The sequence below is a fragment of the Parus major genome, chromosome 4 (assembly GCF_001522545.3).
Source record: "Parus major isolate Abel chromosome 4, Parus_major1.1, whole genome shotgun sequence".
Taxonomy (NCBI): Eukaryota; Metazoa; Chordata; class Aves; order Passeriformes; family Paridae; genus Parus; species Parus major.
This window is the reverse complement of record NC_031771.1, coordinates 56,160,794-56,177,562: the sequence shown is the minus strand read 5'-3', so window position 1 is coordinate 56,177,562 and position 16,769 is coordinate 56,160,794. Positions and strand designations below refer to the sequence as shown.

General features: G+C 36.2%; 1 protein-coding gene across 2 annotated transcripts in view; it reads left to right on the top strand.

Moving 5' to 3' along the window:
- STX18 (syntaxin 18) overlaps positions 1 to 16,581 on the top strand; it is a 57,705-nt gene extending 41,124 nt beyond the window's left edge. For both annotated transcript variants that reach the window (XM_015624668.3, XM_019006400.2), the window contains exons 3-11: positions 2,708 to 2,823; positions 3,925 to 4,002; positions 4,106 to 4,172; positions 6,711 to 6,826; positions 11,254 to 11,342; positions 13,627 to 13,685; positions 14,431 to 14,500; positions 15,079 to 15,159; positions 16,462 to 16,581. In XM_015624668.3, the coding sequence (XP_015480154.1) occupies positions 2,708 to 2,823; positions 3,925 to 4,002; positions 4,106 to 4,172; positions 6,711 to 6,826; positions 11,254 to 11,342; positions 13,627 to 13,685; positions 14,431 to 14,500; positions 15,079 to 15,159; positions 16,462 to 16,557 (772 nt within the window). In that variant the 3' untranslated portion in view covers positions 16,558 to 16,581. The remainder of the gene's footprint in view (positions 1 to 2,707; positions 2,824 to 3,924; positions 4,003 to 4,105; positions 4,173 to 6,710; positions 6,827 to 11,253; positions 11,343 to 13,626; positions 13,686 to 14,430; positions 14,501 to 15,078; positions 15,160 to 16,461) is intronic.
- Positions 16,582 to 16,769: the final 188 nt, after the last annotated feature.

Here is a 16,769-nt window from a genome sequence, read left to right as displayed (position 1 = left end):
ACTGGGGAGTGCAGTGGGGACTTCAGTACCCTGTTAGTACTAGTGGATGCCATATGTGTTCTGACATAATGGGATGTGATTGTATGACTCCATTCTTGCCTTCCCAAGGAGGTTGGGTTTCAGGTATCCTTCCCTCTGAGTGGCTTGACCAGCTCAAGTTCAAAAGCACTGGTACCAGACACTATGTAAGCTGTAAGCAGTTATAAAAGGAAAAGTATTCTGTTTCTTGTTTACTGAATTAAGCTGCATTTTGCTAGCTTTGAAGCTGTGAAACTCCTATTTAAGAATTTGATCTACCCTGTTTTTCTATAAGCAACTAGGAAAAGTAACTTAACAACTTGGTTCCCAATGTTAAAAAGCTGTTGCAATTATCCTCAGTGTATCACTAGACTACCACTAGTTAAACTGTTAATGAAAAAATGAAGTGTTCCTGAGGCAAGTTTTTTCATATTTATTTCTAAGTCTGATTTCAAAGAATATTCTGGTTTGCGTTTTGTAATCTTTGTTTTGCCTTCTTATGTTTAAAAGTGCACAGAAAGTGTAGGGCTCTGCAAATACTGCAAAGCTGGGAAGGGTACAAGAAGCTAGACTTACAACTACAAGAACTTTATATCCTGTTCAGTAGCAGACCAGCCAGAATTTATTATCGTAATCTGAAATAGAAGAGTGGAATTTTTTTTGTCAAGGAGCCATCATACAGCTGTTACCCCATTCTTATTTCCCACCTAAATCTATGTGCCCCGAAATGCTGAAGTAACTCTCTAGGCTGAGCTCACTGTATGATGTTATGAATTACACCATACCAGATAGTCTTAATGGTCCCCTTCTGTCTTGGCCTGTGTGGAGATGGATGTAGGAATGGATTTCCTGGCTTTACATGTGCTTAGAACTTGCTTATCCAACAGACTAGCAACAAAAATACCTATACAAGCTGTGCAGAGGAACTAGGGGAGAGATCTGACCCAGTATATTTAACAATATGAGTTATCTTACCTTGGATTTGTGACTGTCATTGTGTCAGCCAAGTTGGGGAAATCCTCTCTTATCACCTATTTCTAAAATCAGGCAGTTTCATCATTCAGAAGCTGCTTTCTCACAAAGTGTGATTTAGAGTTACAGCTTAGAAAAACACTGATTATGGCTGTGATAGGGATTTTGCCACAAATTTATGAAACCTGTCTGTGCTGAACAAAGGAGAGCAATGCAGCTGCTAAAAGATAAATGGAAACACTACATATGGCTGATTTTCTGTAATGAATAAAGAATAACTTTATGACATTTGGAGTAGTTTTAACCAGAGTGGGGAAAAAGCTCTGATATTTAGATGTCAAATACATGGCAGTTTTAGAAACAAACATGTAAAATATAGAATATTACTTCTATTAAGAAAAATTAGTTTGTCTTACTGTTTGCTTGCTAATCTGTGCTTGTGTACTAACTGACCAATAAGCAGAAACTAATTTTCAAGTCACATGAACTATATGCTGTTTTTTTAATGTAAAACCAGTTATATGAGATGGGAATGCAGAGATTTTGGTATAATACTTGAAGACTTTAGAGTATGCTTAAAGCTTTGTGGAGATGTGGACCTGTGCTTGCAGTACATTGATGATGAAGGAAGGAGCTGCTGGGTTTGTGTAGGATGAATTGATGAGATGGGATTGTGGGCATTCCTGCATTGGGATTGCAGCAGACACAGGGGAGCTTTGGCATTATTGCAGTGAAGTGTGTAAGAGATCTCTAAGGGTATCAGGCTAAATATTGAAGATCCTCTCTTTTTACTTGTGTTACTACATTAATGTAGTTGCATTACACATGAGGAAATTCTCACATATGAAAGTGATAATTTCAAATGTAGGTATGAGTTAAGGTTTTCTTTCCTTTTTTAAAAAGCAGATATAATAGGCTGTGATCACTACATCATCAGGAAACCCAAGATGGACTTTTTTGCTGTAGCAGTTTTATCATCCTGTCACCTGTGCCTGTGGAAACATTGTTAAATAACTTTATACATTATGCTTTTCTGCTGGTTGCCTACAGTGAATTAATATTTTAAAGACAGGCCTCCATTTATATTAATTTAGCAAATAAATGATATATTAGCATTAGAAAATATTAAATGTGTAATGTATAATCTAAAATAGAAATAAACAGTGGGAACAGGTTTTGATAAATATTGCAATTAATTTGATACTAAAATTGTGCATTATTTTCCAGTATTCTTCCTCTAGTTTGAATTCACAGTTTAATAGTACAGTTACTTTAAAAATGAAGCACTGTTATTAGGATAATGAAAACATATTTAAGTAAAATAAGTTCCTTTTTTTGTACTTCTTTCAGTTTTGGAGCTATTCCATTGTCTTAATTGTTTTTGTGTTTTTAGGACTTTTTTGGAAGAAGTACCAAGGGAAATGATATATTTTCTAGTTGTATTTTCTCCTTATCTGCTCTGTGTTTGGTTATGTACAAGATGATAGGAGATACTGATTTTTCTACCTACTTTTCTAGTAAAAGTGTTCTAAAAAAAGCCTCCCAACTTTATAGGAGTGGCATTTTATCAGCGGTAGTTACTGTACTTCTTATTACTTTTTCTGTGAAAATCAGTGTTGCAGAAATGTTCTCACAAAGATGGTGAGTCGGCAGAAGATCTAAGGTGTGGATTTTATGTTGGGGATTTTTTAAGTAACAAGTTTGTCTTGTTTCTCAGCCATATTATGTCTGAATTTGTGAGAATGACGGATACAGAGCGTGACCAGATAGATCAAGATGCCCAGGTGTTTATGAGAACGTGTGCAGATGCCATTCATCAGCTCAGAACAGAAGGTAAACTGAGCAGCTCTTACATGATTTTTCTAGTTGTTGATAAAGGGTAAGGTAGTGCTGAATATTGGTAAATAATGGTGAATCTTAAATGCTTTAGGAAAAAGATTGGGGAAGTCTCGTTGCCTTTTTGTTTGCTTTGGTGTAATCCCATTGACTGATTAGTTCAGTAATTCCAGTACATTAATTCCATTTTCTTTAATGATAGTGGAAAGAGAAGCCAGAACACAGACTTTTGTTTATGTGTTCAAATGCACCAGTTAATAAGTGTAAAAAATAGTCGTAAATATTTGCTACTTGAGTGGTAATTCAGCACTGTGGCACAGAGACCTAAATCAAAGCCCTCTGTATTTGATGCTTGTCTTTTGCTAGCTTGTCTACCTTTAAGGTATTTACAGGTATAATACTTCCAAGTTTGAGATAATTAAATAACTTTAACATAGTCCTGGTAAGTGTTTTTGACAACTTGAATGTGGGATCATACCTTTACTATACTATCTTGTGAAAGTGGTGAGGGAGAATTTCTGTGTTGCTGTTTTCAAGCTGACTTGCTGCATCTCAATTTTATTGATATACAGAAGGTTTTCATCAGCTTTAAAATGCCATCTAAACATGGTTGTAGCGTTATTCAGTATCATTAAATGTCAGTCATGCATGGGAACTGCATAGTATAAAACTGAAAAATATCTATATATGTGAATTAAAAGGATGTTTGACACAATAAATCCCCAAAATTTCCACATAGTCTGTACACTGGAAAATTTGAACAAGTTCAGTAATTTAAGCATGTTAAATCTCTAGATCTGTTTGCTGTTCTTAGCTAGATGTTGCCATTCCTGTTTAGAGTTTAAATTACATAATAGAATTCTGGCATATATAAAAATACTATAGGACACTAGTTATTTTCAGTTTTTGGTTTGTTGTAATGACTTGCTGTTTATATATTTAAATATAGCTATGTTTAAAATAAATACTAATATATAACATATATAAAATGTAACCAGGCTTTTGAATATAACTTGCATATCAACTGAAAGTGCAAACTGTTGTGGAATTCAGTAAAAAAGTTAAAAGATGGTTTTATATTTTTCTTTTGTATTTCAGCACACAAGGGTGTCCAGTCTGCTCAGGTGAAGGAGCACAGAACAGCTGTCTTGGACTTCATTGAAGATTACTTAAAAAGTACTTAGTGTTTACTGAATAGTTACAAATGGATGGTTGCATTTTCCAAGAAAGGAATCTTGCTCTTTTAACCTGAAATTTTGTTTACTGCTGCCTTGAACAGGAGTGTGCAAGCTGTATTCTGAACAAAGAGCCATCCGAGTAAAGCAAGTGATAGACAAGAAGAGACTGTGAGTAGCTTAAAAAAATAGTTTAACTGTGCCTTTCACTTGTAGGACATTCAGCAAAACTATTGTTCATGTTTAGATTCTGAGGATATTGTTTTAATGGAAGTTTGTGGTTGGGTGAGCAACTTCTGCTGTCAACAGGTGCATTCCAGGGCTCTTTACTCTTCAGGCTTGTGAAGTCAAGCCTGAAAGTGGCAGAGTGCCATTATACTGTTGTAGTTCTCGTTTAGGTAAAGGATAAAAGCACCAAATCATTAAAATGTGGATTTAAAAACCTATTTGACTTCTACAAATTCACCAAAATATTTTTTTTTCTTTTTTTTAAAGGTTCTATCTTACTGCTAAACAAGTGACTGTGTTTTTAATAAATACTATTTGAGATGGCAGGTGTTCATGGCAAGCAGAAACATGATGAACGTAAAAAACTAGAATCTAATTCTGAACTGAAACAAGAGTTTCCACTTCCTGTAGTGGCACTTGTTAAGGCTGCTACTGTAGAGCTGAAAATGTCTAAGAGACATTAAAGATGATGTGCTTGCTGCCTTTTTGGTCTGATGGGATTTTTTTTTTTCAGTCAAGTTTCAAACTCTGTACTTCTTCTCTTTCTTTCTCTGCATACTCCCAGTTGTGAGAATGATAGGGAAAGTGAGCAGGTTTGCAATTTGTTTAATACCTGAGAGGCTTTCCATGTCTTCTCACTCTGCAGTATTTGAATAGGAACTTCAAGGTCCATTATCTATATTTTAATTTAAAAAAATATAGTTCTAGAATCTAGTATCATTGATTTGTAATTTTCCTGAGGATTTCAGCAGATGCTTTATGTGATAAGAACATGTACCCTCTATTAAAAGAACTAGGCATCCTTTAAACAGTGCATCACAGACACTTTGTTAATTTTAAATTGAAAGTTTCCTGTATGCCTATAAGGTGCACAGTAAGGACAATACAATTAAGGAATACATTTCTTTAGAAATAAATTAATCCTAGTGCAGCTCTTCTTTCCTGCAATTTAGTCAATTTAAAATATGTGGATATCACACAATACTGAAAACTTGGCCATAGAAATGTATTTCATCATGTTTCCTTTTATACTGATAATTACCCTAAGCTCTTCAACAAATTGCCTGAGTGTTACGATTTTCTTACAGAGGTTGCCTTTATGTATTCACTCACATTTTTTGATTAAAAGGTTCTGCTGGTTAGGACTAGTTTTGCAGGAAGAAAAGCTGAGAAATAGAAACACAAGCATTTTTTTCTGTAAAGGTACTTTGCTGTGATTTTCAATTTTAATGTTTATTGGTATTCAAGGTTATATTTAATTTCAATTTTAAACTTCTTTTTCCATGAGAAGATTTTGTGTGTTATGTATGCCATTATTCAAATCAAGCTGATATTTTTGTTACTTGGGGAATTGGTGTTTTATTAGTATTAATACTACCACTTGAACTATACAGATATGTAGATAAGTTTTGTTTTTTATTATTATTATTAGGCAAATTTGAGAGGGAGGAGATGAGAGAATTCTTCTCTGTAAAATTACCAAGAGCCCAGTACTTGGAGAGGGTTTTTAACTAGGAAATGTTCCCTGCTACTGTTTTTTCTTGTTAAATAGTGATCACTCAGTGATGACAATTGCATTATATTCTGTTTTTCACAGGATTTTCTAATTGTGGGTTAGAATTTAGACATAATGCAAAGAAGGTGTTACAAAAAGCAACACCTTCTGTTAGGCACAGGGGAGAATTGAAAATCATAATGAGATTAACTGTTGATTATATTTGAGAGGGTAGGAAGTGGTGATTTCAGAGGGTAGGGTGGTTTGGATTTTGGGTTCTTTACCATTGGGTTTTAGATTTTTGGTTCTTTACCTTCTCCAACAGCATTACTAAACATTTAACTGCTTGCTGTGTAACAGTTACAGAATTCATTGCAGACAACAATAAACCACAGAAATTTACTGGAAAAAAATACATTAGCAATAATTTTCAACCTGAAACATACTTGACAAGTACTTAATATATAATCATTGAATAAGCTTCTCACGTTTTGCATTGCCTTTGTATTAAAATTACCTAATAGGGACTTAGAAGTAATATAAGAAAGATAATTCTATTCTATTTCCTTTATGATAACTGAAAATATAAAGTAAAGCTATCATTATTATTTGAAAATAATAAAGAAATAGGCTTGGCCATTGCTACTAAAATTTTTTCAGTATGACCTAAATGATGGCTTTAAAAAAAAAAAAAATTAATACACTGGATTTTTGAAAGGAAATTTAAAGTATCAGTATTTTTATTCTGTAGCCTTCAATGTTCTCAACTCTGAGCATGTGGTGCAGGAATACTATTCATGCTTTCTTTGCCTTTGTAATAATATTTCAGTGACAGTTGCTAAGTACATTTTGTATCTTGCCTGGAAAATCTTTAATACTAAGTTTGCAAGAGTTAAAGTATTGAATTTAGTAATCCGTGGTTGTTTCTATTTTAGAGAAATACATCTGTGTAATATCAGTTACATCATAGGCTCTTGTACTTCTAGGTCCAAACTTGAACCTGAGCAGAGCAATGTGTCCAAAGCACCTCTTTCCACTGAAAAATTTTCACAGAGTCCTTTAGAGGATTCTGAAGAAAAACTTTCTGCTGAGGAAAGCAAAGGTAAGAATAAAATGTAGTTACGTTTTGCTTTTTTTGGCAAGGCCCATCTGGTTGATAGTACTTCCTTCACTTTAGAAGGGCAAATTTCTGTGACTGGTATGTTTTCCATTTTCATGTTCCTTGAGCTGATCAGGCTTCTGTGAAGGATATTGTGAGACTGAGGAAGCAGAATCTTAAACTTTTTGACATGCCAAGTAAACAAGTCATATGCTATGCTGAATTCTTCATCCTCTTAATAACCTCTTTATGAGCTTTTTTCATTTATTTTTATCAATATCATATCTTCTGAAATTTGTCTGATTTTTCCATATTCCTTCCACTGAATGCAAGGAATTAGAAAGTAGGTCAGCAATTCTCTGGGAACATTCTGTAGTTTTTAAGCAGAGACCTTGGTTGGACACTGCTACAGTAGGAACTCTAAGGTGGAACATGCTCACACAGAGGAGGTTATTGGCTGGTCAGATCCAGTAGTTTTGAGGCTTTCTTCTTGACAGCATTAAGTTGCCCTGCTGGGAGGGTTTCATCTCATCTTTCAGTGGGCAGGAGATAGCCAGAAGTCCAAAGCAGTATCTCTGACCTTGGGGTCGTTTCAGATGGTGCAGATCTTGATGGGATTTGTGGGCATTGGTTCTCATTCCTGGTTGCCTGCTTCTCAGGGTGAGGGATAGAGGCCAATTCAATTCTCTTAGCCATTTCAGCCTGTTCTGGGATGTGTATGCTGGCAGAGCTTTGGAGCAGAGTGCCTTTTGGAGTACCACCACTATGCAGATAATTTCAAGTTTCATGCATAAAGAGAAATCTTGTTTCGGTGATTCTGAGGTTGCTTTCTGTAGCTTAAGATCTCCCACTTGTGTTGTTTAAAGGAGACCAAGGTACCCTGTGATTTACAGCAGGATTTTTTTTCCTTCTAATTACATTACATTGGGATAATACTTCATCAGGATAGAACAAATGCAGTGGTTGGCCATATTATTCTAATGAAGTTGTTTCTTCAGTGATTTTTGCTAAGAGTATAGTGCCACTGTTAGGTGACTCCAGGGCCATACAGAGGGTGGATTCATGTGAAGTGGGTGCTCCACTTCTGGATGAATTCTCTAACACTGAATTACCTCACAATATGTGAATGACTTCATTTCCTGATAATGGCTTTGCATATCTTCCTAACCAGTTTGTACTTCTGCAGCCCTATCAGTCTGCCTCTTTTTTTCCCCTGACACTGAATTTATCGAAGTACAGGTTTTGATTATGTGCTGTTTCTAGTGCTTACCTCTTCTTAGTGTGGCATAAGTGATGCAGCACACAAGCACATAGATGAGCTTCACCTTAACCTGTTATCAGTGTTTCACAGCTGTGAGCTGGTGCCACTGGAGAAGCAGCAGCATAGTAGCATCTTCATTGCCCCGTGCTCTTCCCTTGTTACCAAATATCCCTGCAATCTCTGGAAGTGTACACTCCCACCACATAGTGTCATTACAATTTTTAGCTCCAAAAACCTGTGCCACAGCATGGAAAATACTGTTCCTTGGTTACCTTGGACACAGCAAACCACCGCAGTAAATAGAAATGCAGCTATTTTATTGCACATTAATTTTGATTACTCCAGTTCTCACTTTCATGAGTTTTTGCTTTAATTTTTATGAGAAAGTAGGGCTCCTGCCACACAAGTTGTGTTGCTGCAGTGCTTACAAGGGGTTGCTGACTAGACTTCAAGAAAACTATGGAACTTGTATATCAAAATAAATCTGTCTGGAACAGTATGCAAATTCACACAGCCTGTGATTTCTCACATAAGGATAAGTGCTGGTTGCTGCTGCTTGCAGAAATCAGCCTTGTGACTTTGCTGGTAGGTGGTTGTCAAAGTGTGAAAATAACATGAACAAGATGACTAGGAAACAAGAAACACAGTTTAAATCTTGCAGCCTTTGATTTATACTTTTTTTTTCCAAGTAACTTTCAAATTTTTAGGAAGCCAGAGAAGTCTTTGCATTTTGAAATAAGCTGTTTCATCCTCAGGATATCCATGGCTTAGAGAATGGTGATAATTTGTTTTAATGAATTAGCCATCAGCAGCATGCCTGGGTCTCTTGGGTTAAATCTCATCTATAAAGATACTTTTGAGGGCAGCTTGTGGTCATGTCCTTAATTTGAACACTGTGATGAACAGCTGAATGTTCTACTTAGTGTGCTGAAGCACAACTTGGGTTTTGTCTGTTTTTTTGGCAGAAACCAAAGCAAAATGTGTTTACCTTTGTTTTGAGGCAAAGCACCCGTTTACATTAGAATTGTAGTAGACATGCCTCATGGTAGGAAAATGGTCTCTCTGAAGAGTGCTTCTATATACTGGCAGTATTTATTTGCTTGTTACAAATTTGACATTTAGTTTATGGAAATAAATATAAAGAATGAGTAGCTTTTTAACCGGTCCACAAGCTTAGCAGCTGTCTCAGTGTGGAAAAAGGTTCAGAGGATTTGATCATTATTTTATATCTCTCTCATGAGTTAACTACTTCTTCTGAACTAGAAATGTAGTTTGGCTTTTGCTGGTTGAATTGCAGAAAAGCATTAATGTCAGCTCCGTGAAAGCTGCAGAAAGCCCAAAACATACCACAGTGACAGGAGGAACCCTGGGGAGATACATGTTTCTTGCTTACCTCTTACCATAAGTATATTTGCTTATTAGCCATCACATTGGATACAGATTTTGTATTTTAACAGTGCTGGTAGGGCTTGAAACTAATTGGTTCCTGTGGGATAAAATAGGGTTTTTCTTTTTTTTTTTTTTTTCTTTTCCTTAACTAGTTATTTTATTTGAATATAGTAAATAATTTATTGTAATTTTGATATAACGTAAATATATTGATTACCTAAACAAGTAAGTTTTGCATTTCCTTAAAGTAGATTTGAAATACTGATAATATCCCATGGAAAAAAATAGATGGATGCTTTCTAAACAATCTTTAAAGAGATTCTTTGGTTTATATTTTACGACTCATAGGAAAGAACTAATCTGTTTTTTGGTTTGGGTTTGGTTTTTTTAAAATTTATTGTATACCTAATCCACATCCCTCATTTTTAACATTGTCATTGTTTATGCATCCTGGTTAGGTTGTTGGGAGGCCAAAAAAAAGTTTATAAAGGATACACACAATACTCTTTTACAATATTAATGTTTTCAAGAGTTTGCACAAATACTATCATCAAAGATAAAAGGGAAGATTTCTCCTTCTATCTCTTTTCATGTATGTGTTTATAAATAGGACTACTCCTTTCAGAGGCTTCCCAAGACAAGTCGATTTCTGAATGATGATGCATCAGTGCTGCTAAAGCAATTGAAAAAAAATGATGTCTAGAAAGTTCTAACAAAACAAATTAAAATACATATGAATGCTTAAAAGATTGACTGGAATAAATAGGAAGCCTGAAATGTATGAAAAGGTAAAAACTAAATCTTTCTGTGTTTTAATTTGCAACCTGCATCTGATCAGAGCAGGGTTGATCCGCTGTGGGGTGGTACAGATCTCTCTTGGATTTTGTAAGATTGTTACAGCCAGTGGGGAGAAGAGGGGTTCTCTCAAGGCTGCACTCTTACAAGGTTTTTAAATGCTGATGCTAGAACAGCTTCAGAAACAGTAGATTCCTGTAGCATGTTTTTTTTCTCTCCCATTCTAACTTCCTCTATATTCAGAAGTATATAATTAAGCCTAAAATTAAATCTTCCAGAAGGGAATATCCCAGAAATAGCCCTTCAAGATCTTTTATGTCCGACTCATACAAAGATTTATGCAGATGAGTAGCTTTAATCAAAGGGGAAATACTACTGAAATGAATGAAGCAGCTTTGATGTGTTATGTGTTAATTTGTGGGGTTGGAGCTGATTCCTGTTATATGCAGGAAGACCTCTTGCACAGTGTGGTGTGGGATTTGCATTGTAATAAGAAGTTTAAACAGCATGACAAAATCGAGTTTGTCTGTGAGCTTTGCTCAAAACATCTTTGAGATTCTCTCTTAGTTCCTGGAAGGAGGAGCTGGTGGTTCTGTCAAGTCTCACCAGAAGATAATACTTTACATTTAGACTGTCATTTTGAAAATTGCATGTTCTTATCTGTTAAAAGACAACTGCTACAGTACTTTGTGCCCTAAAAATTCTTAGTGCATTATGAGTTGTTTTACATCCTTCTCTGTCAGTACGTTAATGCAACTCTCTTTAGTTCCCAAAATTAAACCTACAAGAAGACTTCTGGTCCAGTTTGGAAATTAAAGGTTATTGATGTAATTTTGTGCTGTAAATACAGGGTGAATCTCAGTAACTGACAAAGGAGATACCACAATTTCATCATCAGTCTAACATGGATGAAAAATTATTTTGACTGTACTATTCTGTGCCCTGTACTATTCAGTATCTCAAATGTTTGGTGGTTCTTTTACAGACAGGAATCTGCCCGATGCCCAAAGTAACCTTGGATTATGGGGGGATGGCAGAGGTGAAGATGAGCTGTCACCTGAAGAAATACAAATGGTATGTTTATCCTGTGTCTAATTGTCTATTTTATTGTATTTTCTGCTGTATTCTTGTGTGTGTGGCTAAAAAAAAAGTACAGATTCACCTAAATTAACTATTAACATTTTGTGAAGAATAATGCTGCAATAAGATACCCTTTTTGCTTGTTATGTCATGGTTCTTCTGGTAGCAGCTAATATTTAAAAATGCTACAAAATATTTACTTGGAGACATGAAATTAATAAAAACTATCTTTCAACAATTGAAATTAAAATTGTTTTCTACCATTACAGTTACTAATTGCTTTGCTTAGTCAGGAAACAACAGAAGTCAAGGCAACTTCAGAGGAATCATTATGAAACTTCTGAAAGAATAAATTGTTTACCGTTTTTTCTTGGACAGTTTCTAGAACACAAATAGTTGTACTATTTAACTATTACTGTGAAGTTATATTTAATTTTATTTCTTTTTATTTTTTTATCAAAATCAGATTGGTTTCCTGGAAGGAATAGTTACAAGGTATCTGTCACAACAGTATTTCATGAATTTTAACATTTTTGCATTTCCCTGCTATCAGCACGTTTATAGATTGATCCAATTCTGCTTACATTTGAATAGGAAATTTCTGACATAGGCGTGATTGCTGACAGCCTGTCAGATTTTTTGATATTCCTAAAATTTATCCTTTTGAACATAGCTCAAAATTCTTAAAAAACCTCTACATTAGCACATGCTGCCTTGGGTTTATATAAAGAAAGAAAAAGCGATTTCAATCAGTAGCTGTGCAGATATCAGAACAGTGAGCTTTGCAGGGCAAAGGGCAGCAGTGACTTTGTGAAGCTTCCTTGGCAGTGATTTTGAGGTGTTCCCAGACACAGTGCACATCATTCTTCCAGTCAGAGATGAGTAAGTTGCACATAATTCTGGTATGGCTTGTTAAAGAGAAAATGTTCTTCAGAGACTGTTTTGTATGTTCTCATATTGTTCTTGAGTGCCTTGGATTTTTAGTCATATATTAAGCAGTTTGTCACTTTATGCCATACTTTGCTAACAGAATATTTCACTGTCACAAAAGAGGCTCCTTCAATAAGCCATAAATCGCTGAGCTACACTGATTGCTAGAGCTTGGTTTTATGTTCCCATCATGTAAATCCCTTTGTGATGCACTGGTATATGATGTGTTCAGTGCTCAAACCCTTTGTTCAGTTGCCTGTTTTAGCATATTTTAACTGCTGTCTGTGCAAGCGCTTCATCAGCCATGATTTCAAGTTGCAAAGATCGTTTAGCAGTTTAAAAGGCAATCTGTGCCAATGGAAGGTTTTAAATATCATAGGGACTTCTTAAAGAATACTTTCTTAAGTGGATTTGTGCTACTTGTGAAGGATTAAAGTTATTCACTGTTTCTTCACTGAAAATTCATGTCAATTAGTTACCTTCTCAGTTTTTTAAGGCAGCAAAATAAGGAATTTCTAATGTTGAATATTTGTACAGATATCCTTGGAGAAATCAGAAAAAACAATTGAAGCATGGTGGCCCCAGTTAGTCACTCAAGGACCAACCAATAATCACAGCACTAAATCTCGTGGCTCTATTTCATTGCTCTGTGCCTTGGCTGTGTTGTGAGTTGACTCCACCAGAACCAGACATACAACAGTCATGAATGTAAAGCAGTGCAGTGATGAAGCACCTTTAGTCATCTGCTGCTGAGAAGTAAATATCACTGTATTTTAGGCGATTATATTTTCAAAAATGCTCTACTCTGTAGGTGGCGTCACTACAGACAGCAGTGACAATGACACTTGAACATATTGCAACACTGGTATTATTTTATTTGACTAAAGCATTGGATCTTTAGAGTGGAAATCAATGGGACTTCATGGAACTGTGCAGTATGTTGCTTTCTGTTCCTCTTCAATTCATGAAGCTGGACACCTTCCCTGAGACCTCTACCCCAAAGTGAAGGTGGCAGTGCCCAGTAACCTTCCTCTAACCCAAAGGAAGTAACCTTCCTTTAACCCAAGAGAAAATGCTGTTCTTACCAATGAAGTAGACAGTGAGCCTCTAGTACAAAATGAATCTCAATGTTAAAGGAAATCTGGATATTAAAAGAAAAAAACTTTTCTTCATTCTTTATAATAGAAATTGCCTATATCAGAAGACTAAACCTTTCTCTGTGAGATTTAATGGTAATCCTTCTTCAAACACATACATGTCATTTTAGGTAGACTGAAATCCCCAGACTCACTTCTGGGAAATTAAATCTATAAATTCTGTGTGCCATTTCCTTCTTTCCTTTTTCCAGTTTGAACAGGAGAATCAGAGACTTGTTGGTGAAATGAACAATCTCTTCGATGAAGTCAGGTACAATTTTCTGTTACTTGACAAACAATGGCCAGTGCTGGTCCCATGCCCCAGTCAGCCCCTTGTGCAGGGCATTGGCTGCAGGACACCTGCCTGCTCCTGCTCGTGGTGTGGGAGGAGCTGGGACAAAACACCAGTGCCCAGGAAAGGAACTATGTGCTGTCCCACAGTGTAAGAATGGTAGCACTTAGTTACATTTCTCCCTTATCCATGTTTTGAAATTTTCTATTTCTGTCGTGTTGTCTGCTGGATGTTCAGATAGCAGTAGGGGAAGTATCATTGCTGACCCCATGCAGAGACAGGAAGTGGTGCCATTCACTCTCCCCAGCTCTGCAGAACACCCAAACAGCTACTCAAGCTAGAAATCGACTTTTGGATATCAGTTCTAGGCAAGGTGAACTGCACACATCAGACTAGCATATGAAAAGGGTGTGTCAAAATCAACTGCTTAAGGCCCTGCTTGGATGTTACTATATGAAATGAAAGAAGGGAGACTGGTGAAACTTGGCAGTGAAAGCTGCTCACTGAGCACTTCTGGGGTGCCTTTCCCAGGGCTTCACTGTGTTCTAGTTGTCTTCCATTCAGGCACGGTCCAAGCCCTAGTCCCAGGCTATTGCTGCCTCACAGACAACTGACAGAGCAGGGGTCTCCTGAGCAGCCACTGACTGGGCTGGAGGGTCGGCATCTGCAGCAGCAAGACATGTTTGCACTAGTTTCTAATGGAGTATTTCTGTTCTTTGCCAAGACAAATTGAAGGAAAAGTGGTGGAAATCTCCAGATTACAAGAGATATTCACTGAGAAAGTCTTGCAACAGGTTAGTATAACTTAATACTACAGCAGCAAATACCACTTGAAGATTTTCTTGGGGGTATTTTAGTCTTGACAGCCAACTTGTGAACATAAAATTAACGAACCTTCAGTAGAAATGTGAACGAGAGTATTTTTGTTTGTTTTTCAAATTCAAAATCATGATATTTACTGTTGTTACTTACTAGTATGTACCAGGAATGGAAAATGAGAGATATGTGTTAGAATGATCCCTCTGCCTCAGAACTGGTGTCCTGTAAAATGCTGTTATTTAACAGCATCCTTTCTGGAAATGTTGGCACCTCTTCCAGAAGAGCTGGGAAAAATCACATAGGTTAGATTTGACTCTAGATAAATGGGAGACTTCTTACTGGTCTTGGTGGTTCCCATTCAGGTTTGTAAAATCACTTATAAAGAAATTACAACTTAAATGTCTTACTCTCTGCCTTTGCATCAATGAAACAAAGATGTTGATAATACCAGATTTTATTTTACTTTTGAGTTCTGCTTGTTCCCCACGTCCTTGGAAGTGTTTTTTCATAACATTCATTACTATTTCTCAATTTTATTTATTTTTTTAAACAGGAAACTGATATTGACAATATCCACCAATTAGTTGTGGGTGCAACAGAGAATATAAAAGAAGGCAATGAAGACATAAGAGAGGTAATATCTTGAAGTTGTGTTTTAGACTCATTTCTCTTAACTTTCGGTTTTTTCCAGGTGTTGCTTTAAACAGCACGTGCGAGCTCACCCACGGGACCGAGGCAGCAGGTGTTGGGTGTCAGGTTAGGGGTTTGGGGAAACTTCAAAGGTAGCTCAGCTTCTCAGCAGTTCACACTTGCTAAGCATGATCTGAATACCAACACAGGACTGCAGAAATCTACTTGGCCTCAGCAGATTTTTAAACATGAAGGTCACCTGGCTTGCATTTAAGCACCTGTGAAGTTTTCTGAAAAAAGGAAGGGAGGGGGTAGAAATCGCAGACTACCAATATAGGACAGTGCTGAAATGGTTGAAAGAGATTGCTGAGTGTTAGAAGAGACTTTACCTGAACACCTTTGCATGCTCCTAGTAGACAAATCTTTCCAGTCTTTTACTAATTAGAAGGAAAGAATATTTTCTTTTGGGAACTTAGATTTCAAAAAAAATTGAGTTCCTAAATTAGGCTACTAAGTCAGTGGCTCACTTCCTTCTCCCTCCTGAAAGCACACAGAAAAGTTATCTCAAGGATGAGTTATCCACTGCTCTGCTCTTCTGAAAAGTGCACCATACATGGCAAGAACCGAAGCTGTATTTTGCTTCACTTTTCACATTTTTAGGTAGAATTAAGTTTCCTAAACCATCCTGAGAAACAGTTGTGATAGGTGGTAAAATAAAACACTTTGTTACATTAATGTTTGTATCACGTAAAAAAAAATTTCCACGTGTAACTCTAAAAGATGAGAACAAAAAACAAGTGCCCTGCTGGTCTCAGTTTAGGAAAGGAGAAGCCAAGAAAAATACTTGCTCTGAGACTGAAATAAGTGACTGAGTTATCTCCACAGGTGTCGGGGATTTTTCTTATTTGTTTATTTGTTGTTTGATTTTACTGTTTTTTAATTTGTTTCAAGTCAGATCTTTATTAGAAAGAAGGCCTGATTACTTTTAATCAAGGAATTTCACTTTTGGAACTCACTTTGAAGCACGTACTTTCTGACATAGTTCCTAGTGTTTGACTGTATGAGATCTTGGGATTTCAATGTTTTTTACTTTTTTTTCCAAATGTGCAATTATAAGATTTTGATTGTGACTCAGTGTGATAAATCTAAAGAGGTACAGCCAACCTGACCTGTACTCACCTGAAATTAAGGGCAAATTCTGTTGTTTCTCTTGTGGGAGGGAAGGGTGATGCCATAGACATTTTGGGTTGCCACTGTTAAAACTGTATTTACTGTTATGGTAACAGGGATAACTTTTCCCTCACAGGCCATCAAAAACAATGCTGGATTTAGAGTATGGATCCTCTTCTTCCTTGTGATGTGTTCATTCTCCTTGCTTTTCCTGGACTGGTATGACAATTAATTAAACATATTATTGGCTCCATGCTCTGTTTGTAAATGTTCTGACTTTTTTTAGTGGAGGGAGGTACAACAGCATACCTACGCATTTTATGGATTTTTCTCATACCTCTATGATGGAAATATTTTCCAAAAAAGAAGTGTGTGCACATATTCATTAGTACATTCATTTTAAATCCCTGTATCAAACATAAAACTGTGCTTATCCTCTGAAGA